General features: G+C 35.8%; 1 protein-coding gene across 24 annotated transcripts in view; it reads left to right on the forward strand.

Annotated features, from left to right (window-relative positions):
* Nucleotides 1-18,464, forward strand: part of MBTD1 (mbt domain containing 1) — a 64,819-nt gene that overhangs the window by 34,741 nt on the left and 11,614 nt on the right. For 23 of the 24 annotated variants that reach the window (XM_081270608.1, XM_081270610.1, XM_081270606.1 and 20 more), the window contains 10 exons: nucleotides 4,033-4,150; nucleotides 7,191-7,325; nucleotides 7,712-7,800; nucleotides 8,235-8,469; nucleotides 9,135-9,190; nucleotides 9,495-9,599; nucleotides 13,147-13,294; nucleotides 14,333-14,415; nucleotides 15,015-15,249; nucleotides 15,730-15,807. In XM_081270608.1, the coding sequence (XP_081126734.1) occupies nucleotides 4,033-4,150; nucleotides 7,191-7,325; nucleotides 7,712-7,800; nucleotides 8,235-8,469; nucleotides 9,135-9,190; nucleotides 9,495-9,599; nucleotides 13,147-13,294; nucleotides 14,333-14,415; nucleotides 15,015-15,249; nucleotides 15,730-15,807 (1,282 nt within the window). Of the gene's footprint in view, nucleotides 1-4,032; nucleotides 4,151-7,190; nucleotides 7,326-7,711; nucleotides 7,801-8,234; nucleotides 8,470-9,134; nucleotides 9,191-9,494; nucleotides 9,600-13,146; nucleotides 13,295-14,332; nucleotides 14,416-15,014; nucleotides 15,374-15,729; nucleotides 15,808-18,464 lie in introns of all 24 variants that reach the window. The other variant, XR_014019272.1, reaches the window with a different exon arrangement.

Consider the following 18,464-nt stretch of genomic DNA (forward strand, 5'->3'; position numbering starts at 1 on the left):
TTAGCTATTTTTTTTTAATAGTATCGGGGGGGGGGGGGGGGGATTGAACTTAGGGGCACTCAACCTCTGAGCCACATCCTCAGCCCTATTGCTAGGTGCCTCACTTGCTTTCAATTCACGATCCTCCTACCTCAGCCTCCCAAATCACTGGGATTACAGGCATGCACCACTACGCCTGGCACAATAGCATTTTTTGAAGGAATAAAGTTATCTGTATTTCTTGGTAATACATATCTAAATTTTTAAATTTTAAGGACGGAAAAATGAACATCCTTTTGTTTGTATATATGTATAGTAGCAATAGTTTGTATTAAAACGCATGATCTTTTTCTCAGCTATATGTTTATATGAGTAATCTTTTTCAAGTTATCTTTTGTTTTTTTGTGGAGTATTTTCCACCCTATCCTTGATCTACATCACAAAATTCTTACTGAAAATAATAGGACTTGATCTCCATTATAATTAAAGAAGAATCTCCAGTGCTCATTCTAGACTGCAGACTTTCTAATAGAAATAAATTAGTTTCTGGCACTACTCAGGTTCCATCTGAGTTACATATTATGAAACAGATTCTCAGAAATTAATGAACCCTCATAAAATGAAAATTGCCTGTCTTATATTTTAAAGCTTAATTAAAAAAAAAAATATTGGCAAAACGGAAAAGCCTAAGTAAATCTTGTATTGTTTTAATTGTTGTCTATTCCCTAAAGTGGTTTTTAATTCTCATTTGGAGTCTCCTAGTACTTAACCAATTTAGCTTTAACATAGTTTGTTGTTGTTCTTTAATTATGGACTGTTTAAAGCCTTTCAAATTCGTGATCTTCACTTCTTATATCTTTACACATGCATAGCATTTTCTCATCCTTCATCTTCTACCCCAAGCATTTTATTTTCCTTTTGTAGTCTCCTTGAACTCCCCATTTCTCTGCCACCACCACCTCAAAAAATAGATATGGTATCTAAAGGTGAGTGGACTCTCTGGAGAAGGTGGGAACAATCATTTTTTTCCTTATTTCTACTTCTTGCCAATTCAGTAAGTAGTATGTAGAATTCTTATTTCTTTCTTTAATGTTTGCTCCTCTTTTGGGGCCAAATAATATATCATCCTTCTCTGCTAGATGGACTTTAGTAATTTTATGCTTGTTAGTCTTAAGGTATGTAAATGGTGGCTTTTTGTACATTTGCCATACCATGGGGATAGAGTCTTTCTTGGTTACTTATGTGTAACAACTTCAGATCTAACCTCTACCCACTCATGTATCTGCTAATATATTAAAGATTGTGATTATCAAAATAACATTATAGGTTGGTAGCTCTGTGGAGGGAAATCTGTATTTCTGTCCTAAGCATCATGTGTGCCCTTTGAGAATCTGAATACTGGCCATCTGGACTATCTGAGAATGTTCTTAACGTTCTGAAAGTAAGACTTCTAGCCCCATTATTTTCTTACAAAAAGACAGATAGAGGTTATCATACATTTGTATTGGGGATCCCTCAGCATTTGGATTTGGCCATGTCCTACAGGACCTGATGACAGCTTACCTTGCAGGGAAGGAGAGTCGCTCCCAGATAGCTCTCACGAGTGGCCCTGGAGCAGGAAGTGGTGGAGCAGATCTTCCTTGTTTGGGAGGAGCCTGAGGTGGACCTCGCGTCCTGAGTCTGGAAGGTAAATTTGTTGTTACCTGTAAATGATGGTTCTGCTAGTTCATGCTATGCCAATCCAGACTTTCAGAGGTATCCCTCCTGCCAGCAAGAGAAGACAGATGACTTGGATGAAGATGGCTGTTAAGCCCTGGGTCATTTAGTCTTCCATACTTGAGAATATTCATTTTAAACAAAAGGGCAGATATATCTGTGAAATCACATTGTTCAACACATTGAGCACATACTATACTATGACTATGGTGCTCTTTCTTGTTGATGTTTTTGTTTCTTCATTTTTTTCTTAGAGTAAACCATATGGATTGGTTTAAGAGGGCCTAGCAGAACCACAACATTACAGGCAAGAACAAATGTCACTTTCTGCTACTTTCTCCTATACCAATCCAGACTGTAGGAACCAAAAAAATAAGATCTCCCACTAAAGTGAACGTTATCTTTGTTTTTTAAATGAGCATTATTGACACTTGGTTTCTTCAATAAAATGTGACTAAAAATTATTTTCTTCAAACAAATGCTAAGACTTAAAAAAAAGAGTCGGTATGACAGATTATCATATCTAGCTCCAAAGGGAATCCTTTATACCAAATTCACTTATCACCACATGCCCACCTAAAAACTCCAGCTTGTCAGTATAACTATACCTCTTTCTTCTCAATGGAAAATATACCAAATTCACAGATTTGGCAGTCAAGCAAAGAGGAATAGAAACTCTATCTAGTTCAATTGAATACAATTTTATGCTTGCATTTTACTGTATCTGTCTGCTCTAATTAGTCATCCTTATAGAAATAATTACATGGTCTTTGTATTAATATACATTAGCTTAGTCTTTGATACCTGTCTTCCTTCCATCCTTTCCTTTTCTGATCATAACTGCTGGCAATAGGGATGGCCCTACAGTCTAGAATGATGTAGGGGGAGGTAGCAGAACCTTAAGGGCCCAATCTTTAAATTTAAAAAGGAAAGTAGTAGTCATAATGAATATATTTTTGGCACAACTTGGGGAGATAGGTATGTTTTCCCTCCCAGTATCAGAAATAGCCAAGATTGGGTATGTCTCCAAGTTATTGAGGTATGTTCATTGCTTGAAACTCAAAGAGGTAGCCATTAGTTGATTCTGTCTTTGGTTTCTAGACTTGTCCTACTTCAGTGTTATTTGATATTCTCTTCCTGTCCTTTAGAAATTTCATAAAACAATTGAGAGGATAGGAGTTAAATATTGTTTTAGGCTAACCTCTTTTTGGGTTAGCATCCACCACCAAAGTATGAGGGACCTTCTATGGAAGACATTTTCCCAGTGTACAAATTGGCTAGTTCTTGAAACTCTTGGATGTCTTAGTTTCTTTATCTTTGAACTTTGAGGTTACTTTGTTTTTTCCGTGTTTATTCATGTTATCTTTTATAACCTCACCTAATCCTTTTACTTATGTCCAAAGTTCTAAATTATATTTAATGAAGAGTTGATTATCTAGGGCCTCAGAAACAATTCATAATTATCTGCATTTATATATATTTGTAAGTTTACTTACTTGATTTAATTTACCATTACATAAACTCCAAATAATTATGAATTGCATTATGGTTTAAGGATTAAAATGTAATAGAAATGGTAATTTGGGAATGTGTTATATTTTGGAAAATCTCTTTGTGATGCACAGTCCATTTTGTGTGCCCATCTTAACCATTTTTAACATTGGAAGTTTTCTCTTTATAGTAATTCCTTCATGACAATGTTTGAAATAATTAATGATTTTCAATAGTACTCATCTCCCAAAACTCTTCCAACTCCACCTTTTTAAATAACTTTCCAATGCTTTTTCCCTCTTGTCTATCTTAAAAGAATGTATTTATGTTCTATGACTTAAACTTAAGTTGAAAATATAGACAGCTAAATTTGTTTCTCCTATTCATGTTGTTGGAAACCTCATTGCTCATTGGAATTATTTTTCTTTCTGCTCTTTGACTACATCTTTTAAAATTAAGGATTAGGATAAGTGTATTCATTAAAAATAAGTTTTTCAAATCATCTTTATCTCATGAAGTCTACCAAGGTTGTATTCAGCTTTTGGGAAAGTTGTTGTTTAAGTCTTGTGTTAAAACTGTTGAATTTTGAAGTCAACATGAATCTGTCTAGTATAATAGAGATTCTGTCTTTATCTTGAGTTTAATCTTGACCCTGACCTCTTCTGATTAGAATTTCAGTTAAGGAGGAATGACAGTTACCTTTTAGAGGGAATTGAATGAATTAAAAAGACATTTTTAGTTTAATATTTCTATTATTGATGGTAATGCTTAATTTCTTTTCTTTTGAGTAATATGTTTTAGGCCTTATGTTAATAAGATGATAATTTAATAATTTTTATATGACAGGCACCTATGGGGACCTGCTGGGGTGATATCTCAGAAAATGTGAGAGTAGAAGTTCCCAATACAGACTGCAGCCTACCTACCAAAGTCTTCTGGATTGCTGGAATTATAAAATTAGCAGGTGAAAAGCATGCATGATCATTTACTAGAAAATGCCAATGACACTCATAATTTTTTTAAAGTATTTTTATAAATTTTGCAAATATTGCCAGATAAATGATATGACATAGAATAGGAATTGACAAGTTTTTTTCTATAAAAAGCCAAATAATATTTTCAGTTTTGTAGACCATATAATCCTCTTTACCATTATAACATTCAAGCACCCATAGCAGTACATGAACAAATGGACTGTGTTCTGGTTATTATAGGCACTGAAATTTGAATTTCATAGAATTATCACATCTTACTAAAATATTGCTTTTCCTTTTTCTTTTCTTTTCAACCATTTAAAATTATGAAATTACTCTTAGATACCAGGCCATTTAAAAAAAAAAAATCATCCAGGCACCTTGGCATATGCCTGTAATCACAGTTACTGAGAGGCTGAGGCAGAAAGATTGCAAGTTCAAGACAATTTAGGGAGACTCTGTCTCAAAATAAAAAGGACTGGGGTTATAGCTCAGAGGTTGAGTTCCCTAGGTTCATCAGAAATGGGCCAAAATATAGTTTGCCAACCCTTATGTAGGGAAATACTTTGAAAATTAACAAAAGTTGAGATAACTAAAAAAGTTATACAGTACATAATGATAAAAGTAAACACTATTGATAATGTTGTACATCTTCACTTCTTCTTTACTCTTCACTCCTATGGCCTCTACTGTGCCTGGCCCTTGGGACCTTATGGCTCATATTAGGGATCCTAGTACATTAGACAGTATGGACAATTGATGTGTGAAAATATAAGGTTTGTTTTTTCAGTAAGCTCATATCTGCCAAATGTTAAATACAGGCATTGTGCAACAAGGTACTCAATCAGTTGTACTGTGGTAAAGTAAATAGTGTACTATAGTACTTTAGAGAAGGGCAACCACTCAGATAAGGAGAATTATCCTTACTTACTGTGAGAGGGGGTAATCCTCCTCTTTGAATCTCATTTCTAGTCATTCTTCTTAGAACACTCTGCATACTGTCCCACACTATATTGCTGTAAGACTTTAATTTACCTTAAACCAAAAAAAAAAAAAATTGGGAGGGTGGGGGTACCGGGGATTGAACTCAGAGGACTTGACCACTGAGCCACATCTCCAGCCCCTTTTTGTATTTTATTTAGAGACAGGGTTTCACTGAGTTGCTCAGCACCTCACTTTTGCTGAGGCTGGCTTTCAACTCGCAATCCTCCTGCCTCAGTCTCCTGAGCCACCTGGATTTCAAGCAGGCGTAATAGCATCCAGAAACAAATTTTTTTTTTACAGTAGTATGGATTGAACTCAGGGCCTTTCACATGCTGGGCAAGCACTCTACTACTGAGCTGCATCCCAGGGCCCCTAAATATAATTTTTTTTTTTTTTTAATATTTATTTTTTTTTAGTTCTCGGCGGACACAACATCTTTGTTGGTATGTGGTGCTGAGGATCGAACCCGGGCCGCACGCATGCCAGGCGAGCGCGCTACCGCTTGAGCCACATCCCCAGCCCCCTAAATATAATTTTAATTCTACTTTTCTGCTTAAGAATCTTTAATAGCTTCCTCATCCTTAAAGGATGTTAATGGTCACCCACAATTTACAAATATTGATGAGTTTTATCATACACCACTCATCAAACTTATTGCTCCCATCATAAACCATCTGTTCTGATGAATCTAGTCTCTGTCCTTAATGCAACATTGTTTTTTGTCATATGCCCGGGATCACCATTGCAAGTGACTGTCCAAAGCTCTGTACTTTGCTGTATCACCATCCAGTTCAATCCCTACCTTTTCTTGAAATATTTACATAACTATATAAGCATCCTCTAAGTGCTTTATTATAAGCATTATAATTTAAAATAACATATTGTTTATGTCCCAAATGTTTAAATCCGTTGCATTTTAAATAGATCAGTGCATTTATACAGGTGCAGTGACACATGCATGCAATCCCAGTTGCTTGGGAAGCTAAGGTAAGAGGATTGCGAATTCAAGGCCAGCCTCAGCAACTTAGCAAGACCCTAAGCAACTTAGTGAGACCCTGTGTCTATAAATATTAAAAAGAAGTGGGGATATGGCTCAGTGGTTAAGCATCCCTGGGTTCAATCCCTAGTACCAAAAAAAAAAAAAAATGCATTTAATATCTAAGAATTATTTCTAACTTCCATCTTTCACTTTACATTTCTGTTTTATCTAATTGCTTCATGTCTCCTTTTAAATCACTTTGATCTTGTAGAATTAAGCCTTGTATTAATCATAGAATTCAGTAATATTTAGCAAGTTCATGAATTGTTCTGTGAGTTTTAGAACTAAAAATATAATGCTTTAAATATATATTAGTATAAGAAAATGCAAGCTGAACTTGGCTTCTATCCTGAAATACAAATACATTGACCATTATTTCAGTAGAGGCCTCAAATTAAGCCTTACCTGTTAACTTAAAGTTTGCTAAATTATAAACACGATATACATTTTTTTCCAGAAAATAAAGCTTATTATTTGCCTAGGACATAATTTTTAAGTGATTTTACATACTTTTATGTTTACTGAATTTTGTACCTAGCATTTTAAAATTTTATTTCCCAATGAGATAGAATTTTAAGATTGTTGAAGTAGCCACATTGAGAATTATCTTACCTGATCAGCTAATAAAGTGATTTTTTTTAAATATACTTCAGCTAGATTTCTGTGACTTGACAAGGTTTTACTAATTTATCAAAACTTTCTCTTTTATTCTCACAACATTTTTTCCTAAATTTTGAGAAATTATCAGTAAATTGAAATGCATTCAAGGCAGGAAGATATGCTCTAAAAACAGCTGAATTAATCACATTGAACAAATGGTTCTCAAAGTAGCAACAGCATCACGCAGGGACTTATTAGAAATGTAAATTCTCAAACCACCCAACCTCTATCTCTTAACAGATCTTGCATGTGGTTCTATTGCAGATGCACACTAAAGCTTGACAGCCATTTTCTTCAAGGTTTTCTTATTTATTTGCCTCATATAGTGATTGATTTCTTGGTCTCAGGTTATAATGCCCTTTTAAGATATGAAGGATTTGAAAATGACTCTGGTCTGGACTTCTGGTGCAATATATGTGGTTCTGATATCCATCCAGTTGGTTGGTGTGCAGCCAGTGGAAAACCTCTTGTTCCTCCAAGAAGTAAGTACATCTATCTTGGTGCTGTCTCACACATAGTGATCTTAAAGTAATATAGACATTAAGATAATACTTTTCGGGGCTGGGGGTGTGGTTCAAGCGGTAGCGCGCTCGCCTGGCATGCCTGCGGCCGGGGTTTGATCCTCAGCACCACATACAAACAAAAATGTTGTGTCTGCCGAAAACTAAAAAAAATAAATATTTAAAAAATAATAATAATACTTTTCAATGAAAGGAACTTTTGTACTAAAAAAACACATTTTCTCTATTTTTGTTACTTTGAGAACCTTAATACTCTGACAGAGAAACATGTTACTTTTTTTAACAAATAATTTAGGAAGCAATTGTACTTCCTGCTGAAGTATAACTGGTTATTTGTTTTGTTTCAGCTATTCAACATAAATATACAAACTGGAAAGCCTTTCTAGTGAAAAGACTTACTGGTGCCAAAACACTTCCTCCTGATTTCTCACAAAAGGTAAAAACAGGATCTTAAAAAGACTGAAGAGGGCTGGGGATGTGGCTCAAGCAGTAGCGTGCTCGCCTGGCATGCGTGCGGCCCAGGTTCGATCCTCAGCACCACATACCAACAAAGATGTTGTGTCCGCCAAGAACTAAAAAAAAAAAAAATATTAAAAATTCTCTCTCTCTCTCTCTCTCTCTCTCTCTCTCTCTCTCTCTCCTCTCTCACTCTCCTCTCTCACTCTCTCTTAAAAAAAAAAAAAAAAGACTGAAGAGCTAGCTCTTAAGAGAGAATAACTTAGAGATTTTTTAAGCAGTTGTTTTAATTTCATGAACTAGGTGACCTGGGTCAAATATCGAGTATATTCAGTATTTTTTATATTACTTATTAAAATTACTTATATACCTTCTTCATGAATTCTGAACAGTTCTATCTGTTCTTATTTTAAGGTTTCTGAGAGTATGCAGTATCCTTTTAAGCCTTGCATGAGAGTAGAAGTGGTTGACAAGAGGCATTTGTGTCGGACACGAGTGGCAGTAGTGGAAAGTGTAATTGGTGGAAGATTGAGACTAGTGTATGAGGAGAGTGAAGATAGAACAGATGACTTCTGGTGCCATATGCACAGCCCCTTAATCCATCACATTGGTTGGTCTCGAAGCATAGGCCATCGTTTCAAAAGATCAGGTGAGTACCGGAAACAAGTACTCTTATTGAGAGTGTCATTGAGGCTGAATTATGCTACTTGGTTATTTTTCTCTGAAGAATAGCATAGTTTAAAAAATACCATTCTAGTTGTTTGGGCTGCTTATTCTACCTCAGTTAGTGAAGGTTCAAATTAGTCTCCTAACTAATTCCTTTATATGCCTTCCTCTCACTCTCAATTAAAAAAATAATGCACTTTTCATGCATTAGGCCTTGGGGTAAGGCTCTGGGGCAATCCCCAACACTATAAAAAGATACATAAATAATAACATTAATTATGCACTCTTAGCCATGCCCATTTGATAGACATATAGTCTTTCCCTTCCCATTCAGTTTTAATTAAAATGTCGAGATTAAATGTGGCTAGGCTTGGTGATACTAGACACATTAAAACGTGTTTCTAAAGTTGTAATTCCCAAATTATGAGATTACCAACATTCTAATCAGCTGAAATGTATTTAATAACATATGGACATATATCCTAAAGAGAGAAAAGACTTAATATTATTCACCATAAATGTAGAAGGCATGTCTTTCTGCCATGTTTTAGAGTATTACATACCTTGTGAGTTTGAAGCCTTCAAAGAAACATGATTTTTGGTCTTCTCACAAATGCTGACAGATTAGTATGTAACTTTTCCTTGTAGATATTACAAAGAAACAGGATGGACATTTTGATACACCACCACATTTATTTGCTAAGGTAAGAAGTTTTTATAAGAACCCTCATTTGTAAATTAGATTTGAAAGAGGGTTGTGGGGTTTTTTTCCTAAAATTATGGAAATCACAGTTACATATGTTCATTTAAATGGATTAAGATTTTATAATCCATAAGTATCACAAATCTTTATTATACTTATTCTTAAATTGTTTTTGCCTGAACTCTGTATTCCCTGATGGAAATTTAAGTTGTAATATTAGGTAGGAAGGAGAAAGAATCTGGTAAACCTTTTCAAATCGGTAGTAACATCTATAACACTGCATGTGCTTTCATATAATTTTTTAGGTAAAAGAAGTAGACCAGAGTGGGGAATGGTTCAAGGAAGGAATGAAATTGGAAGCTATAGACCCATTAAATCTTTCTACAATATGTGTCGCAACCATTAGAAAGGTAAGAGAATAGGTTTTGAAACAAATACAATTATAAAGGAACTGGGCTTATGCTAGTAGAAGGAAACACTGGCATATTCATTAATTGTGCATGTCTGGATCTTCACTAGAAAGGTTTATTAGGAATTTCAAAGTGAGTTTTAATTCTATTATCAGATCTTTGTGGCTTATTATGATAGTCATTTTGAGTCTGCTGTTTTTATTTGCAGAAACATATCCTGAGTTAGAGAAAGAGTATTTCAAAGTTACTTCCCGGTCAAAGTTAATCCAAAACAGTATTATAACAAGGGCAAGTTTATCTTCAATTTTCCTGTGTTTCTTTTTATGATTTTTCTTCCTCTTGATATACTTTTTCTTTTTTTTTTCTCTTTTCCATTTCATATGTAACTGTTCTTATGAAAATATCCAGAAGGGTTCTCAATTTTCAGTAAGCATCAAGATTTCCTGGAGAACTTAAAAAAAAATAAATTGGCCAAACCCCTTCCCTCCATTCCAAATTAACTAGTCTGTATTGGGACCTCTGCGTTGGCATTTTTTAAAGACCCCATGTGATTCTCATATACAGCTCTGGTTAAGAAACACTATTGCAGAATCTGCTTATGTAAAAATGTAGTAAATTGTGATTTACATCTTAATACAGTTGGGCAAACACTTATGATGGCTGCCATATCCCATGTGCCTCTTATTACCATCACAAAGCTGCCCCATCTTCTAAAACTGGTTCTACCTGACTAGTGGTAAAACTTCCAGATAAGGGAGATCAGATTCCCATGATCTCCTGCAAACCTGTGTAATCAGAATAGCAAGAAATATTGCCTCGAAAAGAAGTTCTGTAAGTGATCTCACAGTCGGCAAGTTTGGGAAGGAGTGCCATTGTATCATACTCTATTCCAGGGAAGTGAGATGACCAGTGAAGAGAATATCAAGCTTCATTTGGAGAATAATTAATACTTCGTGCTAGATGTGATTTGAACTCTTGGAAAGTTTATAGTCATATGGAACAAAAATAAGATGTACAAAAATAAGCTTAATACAAGTTAGCCTAAGGTGAAAGTATAGGCCATGTGTAGGAAATGGCAAGTTTCACATGCAGCAATATCAGGGAAGTTGCATTGGATATTTAGCTCAAGGTTTTTGTTGATGAGGTACAGAAACCCACTCAAGTTAGCTCACAGTAGAGAAACACAGACACAAGGACAATGTATGAGAACTGGGAAAGCACAGATCCAGTATTATTCTCCCCTCCTTCCAGGGCCTTTTTGTCCCATCTCTGCTCCACTCTGAGTTGATGCCACTTTTCTTTCACTCTCTTTCTACTGTTTCCTGCTCACTCCATGTGCACTGGCAGTCCCTAGCTCTATTTTATATAATAGCCTTTCAGTTCCCTCCCACCATGACTTGACAACAGTCTATGTGTCTGTTAATTCCAATGACTGAAAGAATCTGAAGGGCTGAACCCAGCTATTGGCTTGACTGCCTGTGTGATACATTTCTAGCCCCTGATCCAGCCAGCTATGGTTAGAAAGATGGAGAAGAGAATCCTGATGAGTGAGATACTTCTCTTCAGAAGGCGAAACCATTAGCTTGAAGAGAAAGTTATTGTTGTATGTGTCCAATTTTAATAGAAATATCTAGAAGAAAGGAACCTGGGGACAGAGACTAAAAATAGTGTAGCCTTTAATGGTTGGCCAGGCCATCTGGGCATCTTAGTAGATACAAAAAGTTAGTAAAGCTTTCTGGATTGAACACAGGTCATTCTGTTTAACAGCTGAAATGTTCATAGTGGATGAAGGGAGCAGTTAAGGGCAAGGATAAAGAAGAGACTGAGCCAGGCATGGTGGCGCACACCTGTAATCCCAGCAGGAGTCTGAGGCAGGAAAATTGCAAGCTCAAAGCCAGTCTGAGGAACTTAGGACTTAAGCAACTTAATGAGACTATAAATAAAATATAAAAAGGGCTAGGGATGTGCCTCAGTGGTTAAGCACCCCTGTATTCAATCCCCAATACAAAAAAAAAGGAGGAGGACTAAATGTTTTGAGTTGGTATTGTGGGACCTGATGACCAGTTACCTCTGAAGGAATAAAGAAGGAGCTGTTGGCTTAGTTTTAGAATACAGGTAAAATGCAGGACTAAGACTCTGGAAGGGAGTCAAACTCAAATAACTCTATGAATCATTGGAATATAAAGAAACTGACCATTAAATCATTCAAGGTATATATTAAGTTTTCAAAACAAAGAAAACAGCCTCAGTCAGAAACTTAATTTTAAGGGCTGGAAGTGAAAGGGCAACTACCAAAAGAAATGAATACGGGGCTATAGAGATGGAAATATTGACCAGTAGACCGTATTGTGATGAAAGTCTATGAGAAAATGTTTCAAGAAGTTAAGAGTAATTATCAGGTACTTCCATGAAGCTGTAATTGGAAGAGCATACGTGCTGGGGGAAAAGGTCACTGGATTGAGTAAATAACCAATAACAACAGAAATGATTCAGCAAGGAATTGCATGACTTGTACCTCAAATTAGGCCTCTGAGTGCAGGTATACAGAGTTCATGGTCTATGCTGTTGTGCCTTTTGAACCTATAATTATTGCTAGAGATAAAATATTTTTTAAATGTAATAGAAATTGGGAAACATTAGAGTATAAGAAATGATGTTTTTGGACCAAGGTCCTAGTGGTAACAGGGCAAGATGAAAAAGTTTTCGGGCTGGGGATGTGGCTCAAGTGGTAGCGCGCTCTTCTGGCATGTGTGCGGCCCGGGTTTGATCCTCAGCACCACATAGAAACAAAGATGTTGTATCCGCCAAAAACGAAAAAATAAATATTAAAAAAAAAAATTCTCTCTCTCCCTCTCTAAAAAAAGAAAAGGTTTGTCTTGTTAAAAAATGGGGGCAGGGGGCTGGGGATGTGGCTCAAGCGGTAGCGCACTCGCCTGGCATGCTGCGGCCCGGGTTCGATCCTCAGCACCACATACAAAGATGTTGTGCCCGCTGATAACTAAAAAATAAATATTAAAAAAATTCTCTCTCTCTCTACCTTTAAAAAAAAATGGGGGGAGACTGGATTTCTTGTTAAAACAATATGAGGCATAAAGAAGAGCCCCTTCATGGGCCACCCTTGGGGTTGTGGAGAAGCATGATGAAAGAGGTCAAGTTAGAACTTAAAGCTGAAGAAGGTTTGGAGAAACTCCTTTGTGTGATAAATCAGCAGGAAAGAAGTAAAGGCAATACTACCTAGAGTGGCTGACAGTCCTACCTGATTAAATTGTAAAGAGCAGCAACTCTCATGGTTGGTAAAGATACTGTTTCCCAGACCTCTGATATCACTTCTATATAGTTGTGCTTTTGTTTCTAGTGCACCCTACAGCTTACATAGGTTTTTCATTATAACATATTATTTAATATAATTAAATAAAAACGCATTTTTTTCACTTCAGAGACCTTTATACAGTAGATTTTCCTTTTAGAATGTCATTTAATTTAAGGTAATATTTTTTAAAATAGTGATGTCTAATTTTAAATACTTGGGATTCTCTTAATTTAAAAGGTGCTGGCTGATGGATTCCTCATGATTGGGATCGATGGCTCAGAAGCAGCAGATGGATCTGATTGGTTCTGTTACCATGCAACCTCTCCTTCTATTTTCCCTGTCGGTTTCTGTGAAATTAACATGATTGAACTTACTCCACCCAGAGGTACTTGATACAGTGTTAACTGGAGTTTAATCCTGATTTCTTCTTACATGGTACCTGCTTACATTTAACACAGCCCTAGATTTTCTTGGTATGTGGGTATATATACAATATGTGTGTATGTGTAAAAATAAATAAACGCATACAAACACACACACGAGAGTTCTGGGTTGCTTTAAAAGCATTATATTCTAGCTAGCTTTAATAAATTATACTATTAATTTCAACATCTGGACCTTGAGATTTTCACTAAGATGGGGGGAAAGTGAAAACAAAGGTTTACAATACTACTGCTGGCTGAACAAGTTTTCTTTCAAAAGAGAAAAATACCGCTCCAGAGTTTTAAATGCTAGACTGTTCAAAAGCCTGGGATTGACTGGGCTGGGGTTGTGGCTCATTGGTAGAGTGCATGTGTGAGGCACTGGGTAAAATAAATAAATAAATAAAGGTGGTTTTTTTTTTTTTTTTTTTTTTTTTTTTTTTTTTTTAAGAGAGTGAGAGAGGAGAGAGAGAGAGAGAATTTTTAATATTTATTTTTTAGTTCTCGGCAGACACAACATCTTTGTTGGTATGTGGTGCTGAGGATCGAACCCGGGCCGCATGCATGCCAGGCGAGCACGCTACCGCTTGAGCCACATCCCCAGCCCCTATAAAGGTTTAAAAAAAAAAAAAAAAAAAGCCTGGGGTTGAAAAAGCTAAAGTCTGAGGATAGACTATAGCTTAATTGTACAGCTTTTGCCTAGCATGCTGAACCCCAGGTTCAATCTTCAGTGTAACCAAAAACACCCTCAAAAGTCTGTTATAGACAGAACAGAGAAGAGTCACTTTTGCATTAGGGTAGACAGACACATCTGTGTGTCTGGAAAGGAAGGATGGTTGTAACATGAAGGAACCATTGCGCTTTGTAGTATAAGAGCACGAGTTAGGAGCTTCTCACATTGCCTAAATCTGAAATTGCATGTGCTGAATTATTTTATCTGCATTATATTATTTATGCTAATTTTAAATGAACTGCTACTTAAAACTAGTTGTTTCTTTTAGGTTACACAAAACTTCCTTTTAAATGGTTTGACTACCTCAGGGAAACTGGCTCCATTGCAGCACCAGTAAAACTATTTAATAAGGTAAGTTTAAATGGAAGCATAATAATGATGACCTCACATATGTTTTCTTTTGCCTGTGTTAGAATAACCTTAATGAAGACTAATATAAATATAAGCATTTAGGCCATGCTCTGTGGCTCAGAAGGCTGAGACAGTAAGATCATGAGTTCAAAGCCAGCCTCAGCAAAAGTGAGATGCTAAGCAACTCAGTGAGACCCTACCTCTAAATAAAATACAAAATAGGGCTGGGGATGTGGCTCATTGGTCAAGTGCCCCTGAGTTCAATCTGTGGTAGCGATAGATAGATAGATAGACAGACAGACCGACCCAAAAATGAATGAATATGAATGAATATTTGATGATAAAGCAATACAAATATTTTCTTAAGAGAAAAGATTGTTTCTAAAGTTTTTAATCTGAATGAAATAGAAATGAGAACATATCATACCTAGTTCTTGAATGCTTTAGTTTCATAATATGTTTGCATAATTAAAGAATGGGAATTTTCGTTTTAAATTATATTGTTTGGCTATATGTGTTCTCTTTTTTGCTTTCTAAATCATAGTAGACTTTTGTGTCTTTCTATAAAACAGTGTTAATATTTTGCTTCTCTGTGTCAGGATGTTCCAAATCATGGATTTCGTGTAGGAATGAAATTAGAAGCAGTAGATCTCATGGAGCCACGTTTAATATGTGTAGCCACAGTAACTCGAATTATTCATCGTCTCTTGAGGATACATTTTGATGGATGGGAAGAAGAGTATGATCAGTGGGTAGACTGTGAGTCTCCTGACCTCTATCCTGTAGGGTGGTGTCAGTTAACTGGATATCAACTACAGCCTCCAGCATCACAGTGTAAGTTGGTATACAGAAAAGGTGTCCTTTTGTAAAAATCAGCAATTCTCCAGAGGACTGTCTCACATAAATCATCTTGTGAGCTCACAGGACAAGAATATACCTATGTCTGATTGGTTGCCAGGTAAGATATTAAGATTCAACAACACTATCACAGAATCAGACCATGTGTACCATGGCAGTATGAACTACATAGTGACTATAGAAACACAGTAGTCACCAGGTTAAACTGGTCTTGCAGTTTTGACGAGTTTAAAATTACAGGCAAAAAAAATGTATTGGTGTATAATAAGTACTATTGAGTAAATAGTGGAATCTGTTTGGTATTGAGGCTCCTGCTTTTGTAGGAAAAAGTATACCCTTATTTCAGAGCGTCATGTATTTTTATAAGCACAATGGTCTTCATAAAGACAGTTCATCTAAATTGTATCTAAAGTGGTAAGCAATTATCTGGTACCAATTTTCCTTTTTATTTTTCAGCGTCAAGAGAAAGCCAATCAGCTTCATCAAAACAGAAGAAAAAGGCTAAGTCCCAGCAATACAAAGGACATAAGAAAAGTGGGTCACCATGTGGTGTTTACATACATTTTCTCATTGTTAACCAATTGGGGTCACAGTATTCTTGCACAGAAAATTCTATCCTTGTGAGAACTGATGATCTGCATTATGTATTATGCTTAAAGGTGCAGTATGCCATAAAAGGCAAACCTTTTCAATCATGAAAAACATTTTAATTGAGGGAGAAATTACTGCCATAGTATTTACATGGTAAAGAAAGAAACCTACAAATGTTTCTTGAAATCATTTAAAAACCTACCAAAAGTCAATACTTTTTTTTTTAACTTTTCATTTTAAAAGCTAAAATAAATAAATAAATAAAAAGCAGGTACTTGACACTTACAGTAGACTCAGAGCTTAATAAACCCATCCTTCTGGGCTGGGATGTAGCTCAGTGGCAAAGCTCTTGCTTCGCATCTGCAAAACCCTAGGTTTGATCCCTGGTTCCAGAAAAAAAGAAAAAAAGTTCTTCTTACAAAGTATAGCTGTCTTTCTAGAACAATCAGTCCAGGCGGATGGCTACCAAACCAGTTTTTCTCAGTGTGCTTTTTGTGCTATATTTTGCCTTACAGTGAATGATCATTGACATTAATAGCCACAGAAATATAAAAATACGCTGATATTCGATTCTTCTAAATTTAAATCTTTTTTTGGCCTGTAATCCCAGCTACTCAGGAGGCTGAGGCAGGAGGATTGCAAGTTTGAGGTCATCCTGGGAACTTACTGAAACCCTGTCTAAAAATATAAAAATTAGAAAAGGGCTGGTGATATAGCTCAGTGGTAGAGCACTTCTGGGTTAATCACTAGTACCAAAAATATATTACCCTCCCCACCAGCATAGAAAGCCACAGGTTTTATAACTTCATGAAGCATATCATAGAATATTTTATTCTAAGATAAGGTTATGTATCTTAATGAAAGGTTTTTTTAAGCAAAAAGTTCTGGAGGATTAAAACTTAAAAGGCTTAAAAAAAAAGTCTCCAACTGACTTGCCATATGTTGAAATAAGTGTTGATAGCACCATAAAGACTCAAGTATATTTTTATTCTTATCTTTCTGATTACTTATTTGTTTATAATTTTTAAGGGAGGAACTTAAAAACTTCTACTGGCCACTGTAATGGTGCTTTGAAAAATAAATTTCAGGCTGGGAATAATGACACCTGTAATCCTAGAAGCTAAGGAGACTAAAGCAGGAAGATCACAAGTTCAAGGCCAAACTTGGCAAATTTGCAAGACCCTTTCTCAAAAAATTTAATAAGGGCTGAAGTTGAAGCTCAGTTAGTAGAGCGCTTGCCTAGTACACGTGAGGCACTAGGTTTGACCCCTGGCACCAAATAAAAATAAAACAAAGGTACTGTGCCCAATCTACAACTTTAAAAAAAAAAAAAAATTTAAACCAGTGAGGCACAGTGGCGCACACCTGTAATCCCAGTGGCTCGAGAGGCTAAGACAGGAGGATCGCGAGTTCAAAGCTAGCCTCAACAACGGTGAGGTCCCAAGCAACTCAGTGAAACCCTGTCTGTAAACAAAATATAAAAGAGGACTGGGGATATGGCTCAGTGGTTGATTGCCCCTGAATTCAATCCCCAGTACCAAAAAATAAATTAAAAGGGCTGGGTATCTCCAGTATCTCAAAAAAAAAAAAAAAAAAGTTTATTTTCCCAACACAAAACCCCAGTCAGTCTCACCCTACACATAGAGAAGATTGTCTCTTGCCCCTTTACAGGACCCACAGACTCAGAATTTTTTGCCAACAGCTGCCTAGAAAGTCTGATATTCCCCTAAAAGTACTTCAGAGAGTATTGTCAAACCAGGCAGATCAAAGGAGTTCCTGTTCATCTGGATATAATTAGGAAGAATTCAGTGAGAATTTTTTAACTGTGGATTAACTTTAGCAGATGTAATCCCTTAGCTTTCTGTAAGAGGAATTTACAGGATAGTTTAACTGGTCTTATAACTTTCTGTTGGAAAACAAGTCAGAAAATTGTGAGATTTCAGTATTTTCTTTCCCAGATATCAAATTAAAAATGGTTTTATGCTACATATGATGGTGCATACCTATATTCTCAGCTACCCAACGCCAACCTGGACAACTTAGTGACACCCTATTTCAGAATAAAATTTTTAAAAGAATTTTAAAAAGGCAGAGGGCTTGGGCTATAACTCACTGGTAGAGCTAGCCTAGGTGCATAAGGCCCTGGGTTCATTCCCATATTGCAAAAAAAAAAAAAAAAAAAAGATGATTAATTTTATTACTCTAAGATTTATGAAGAATACTATTTATTAATTTATGACTTATTGTGTACACATTTCAAACGCCTCCCTCAATATGATTCTTTCAGGGCTTGGTTCTGGCTATGGGATTTAGATTATTTAACTTAATGGGTTAGGGGCATGGAAGAAAGAATGTAATTAATGAGGTAATAATATCAGTACTGGTGATATTTATCCTTACTAGATTTCTGGATTAGCTGGAATATTGAATTTAGTTATATAGATGGAATATATTCATAAACTGTGACTTTTTATAGCTCTCAATATTATGACATCATTTTAATGTCTTTAAATTTTTCTTTGGATATAGAAAGGAAAAGAAGTACAAACCTGAGCTGGGGATGTAGCTCAGAGATAGAGCTCTTGCCTAGCAAATGTAAG

Source organism: Spermophilus citellus (assembly GCF_964194105.1).
Source record: "Spermophilus citellus genome assembly, chromosome: 17".
NCBI classification, from domain to species: Eukaryota; Metazoa; Chordata; class Mammalia; order Rodentia; family Sciuridae; genus Spermophilus; species Spermophilus citellus.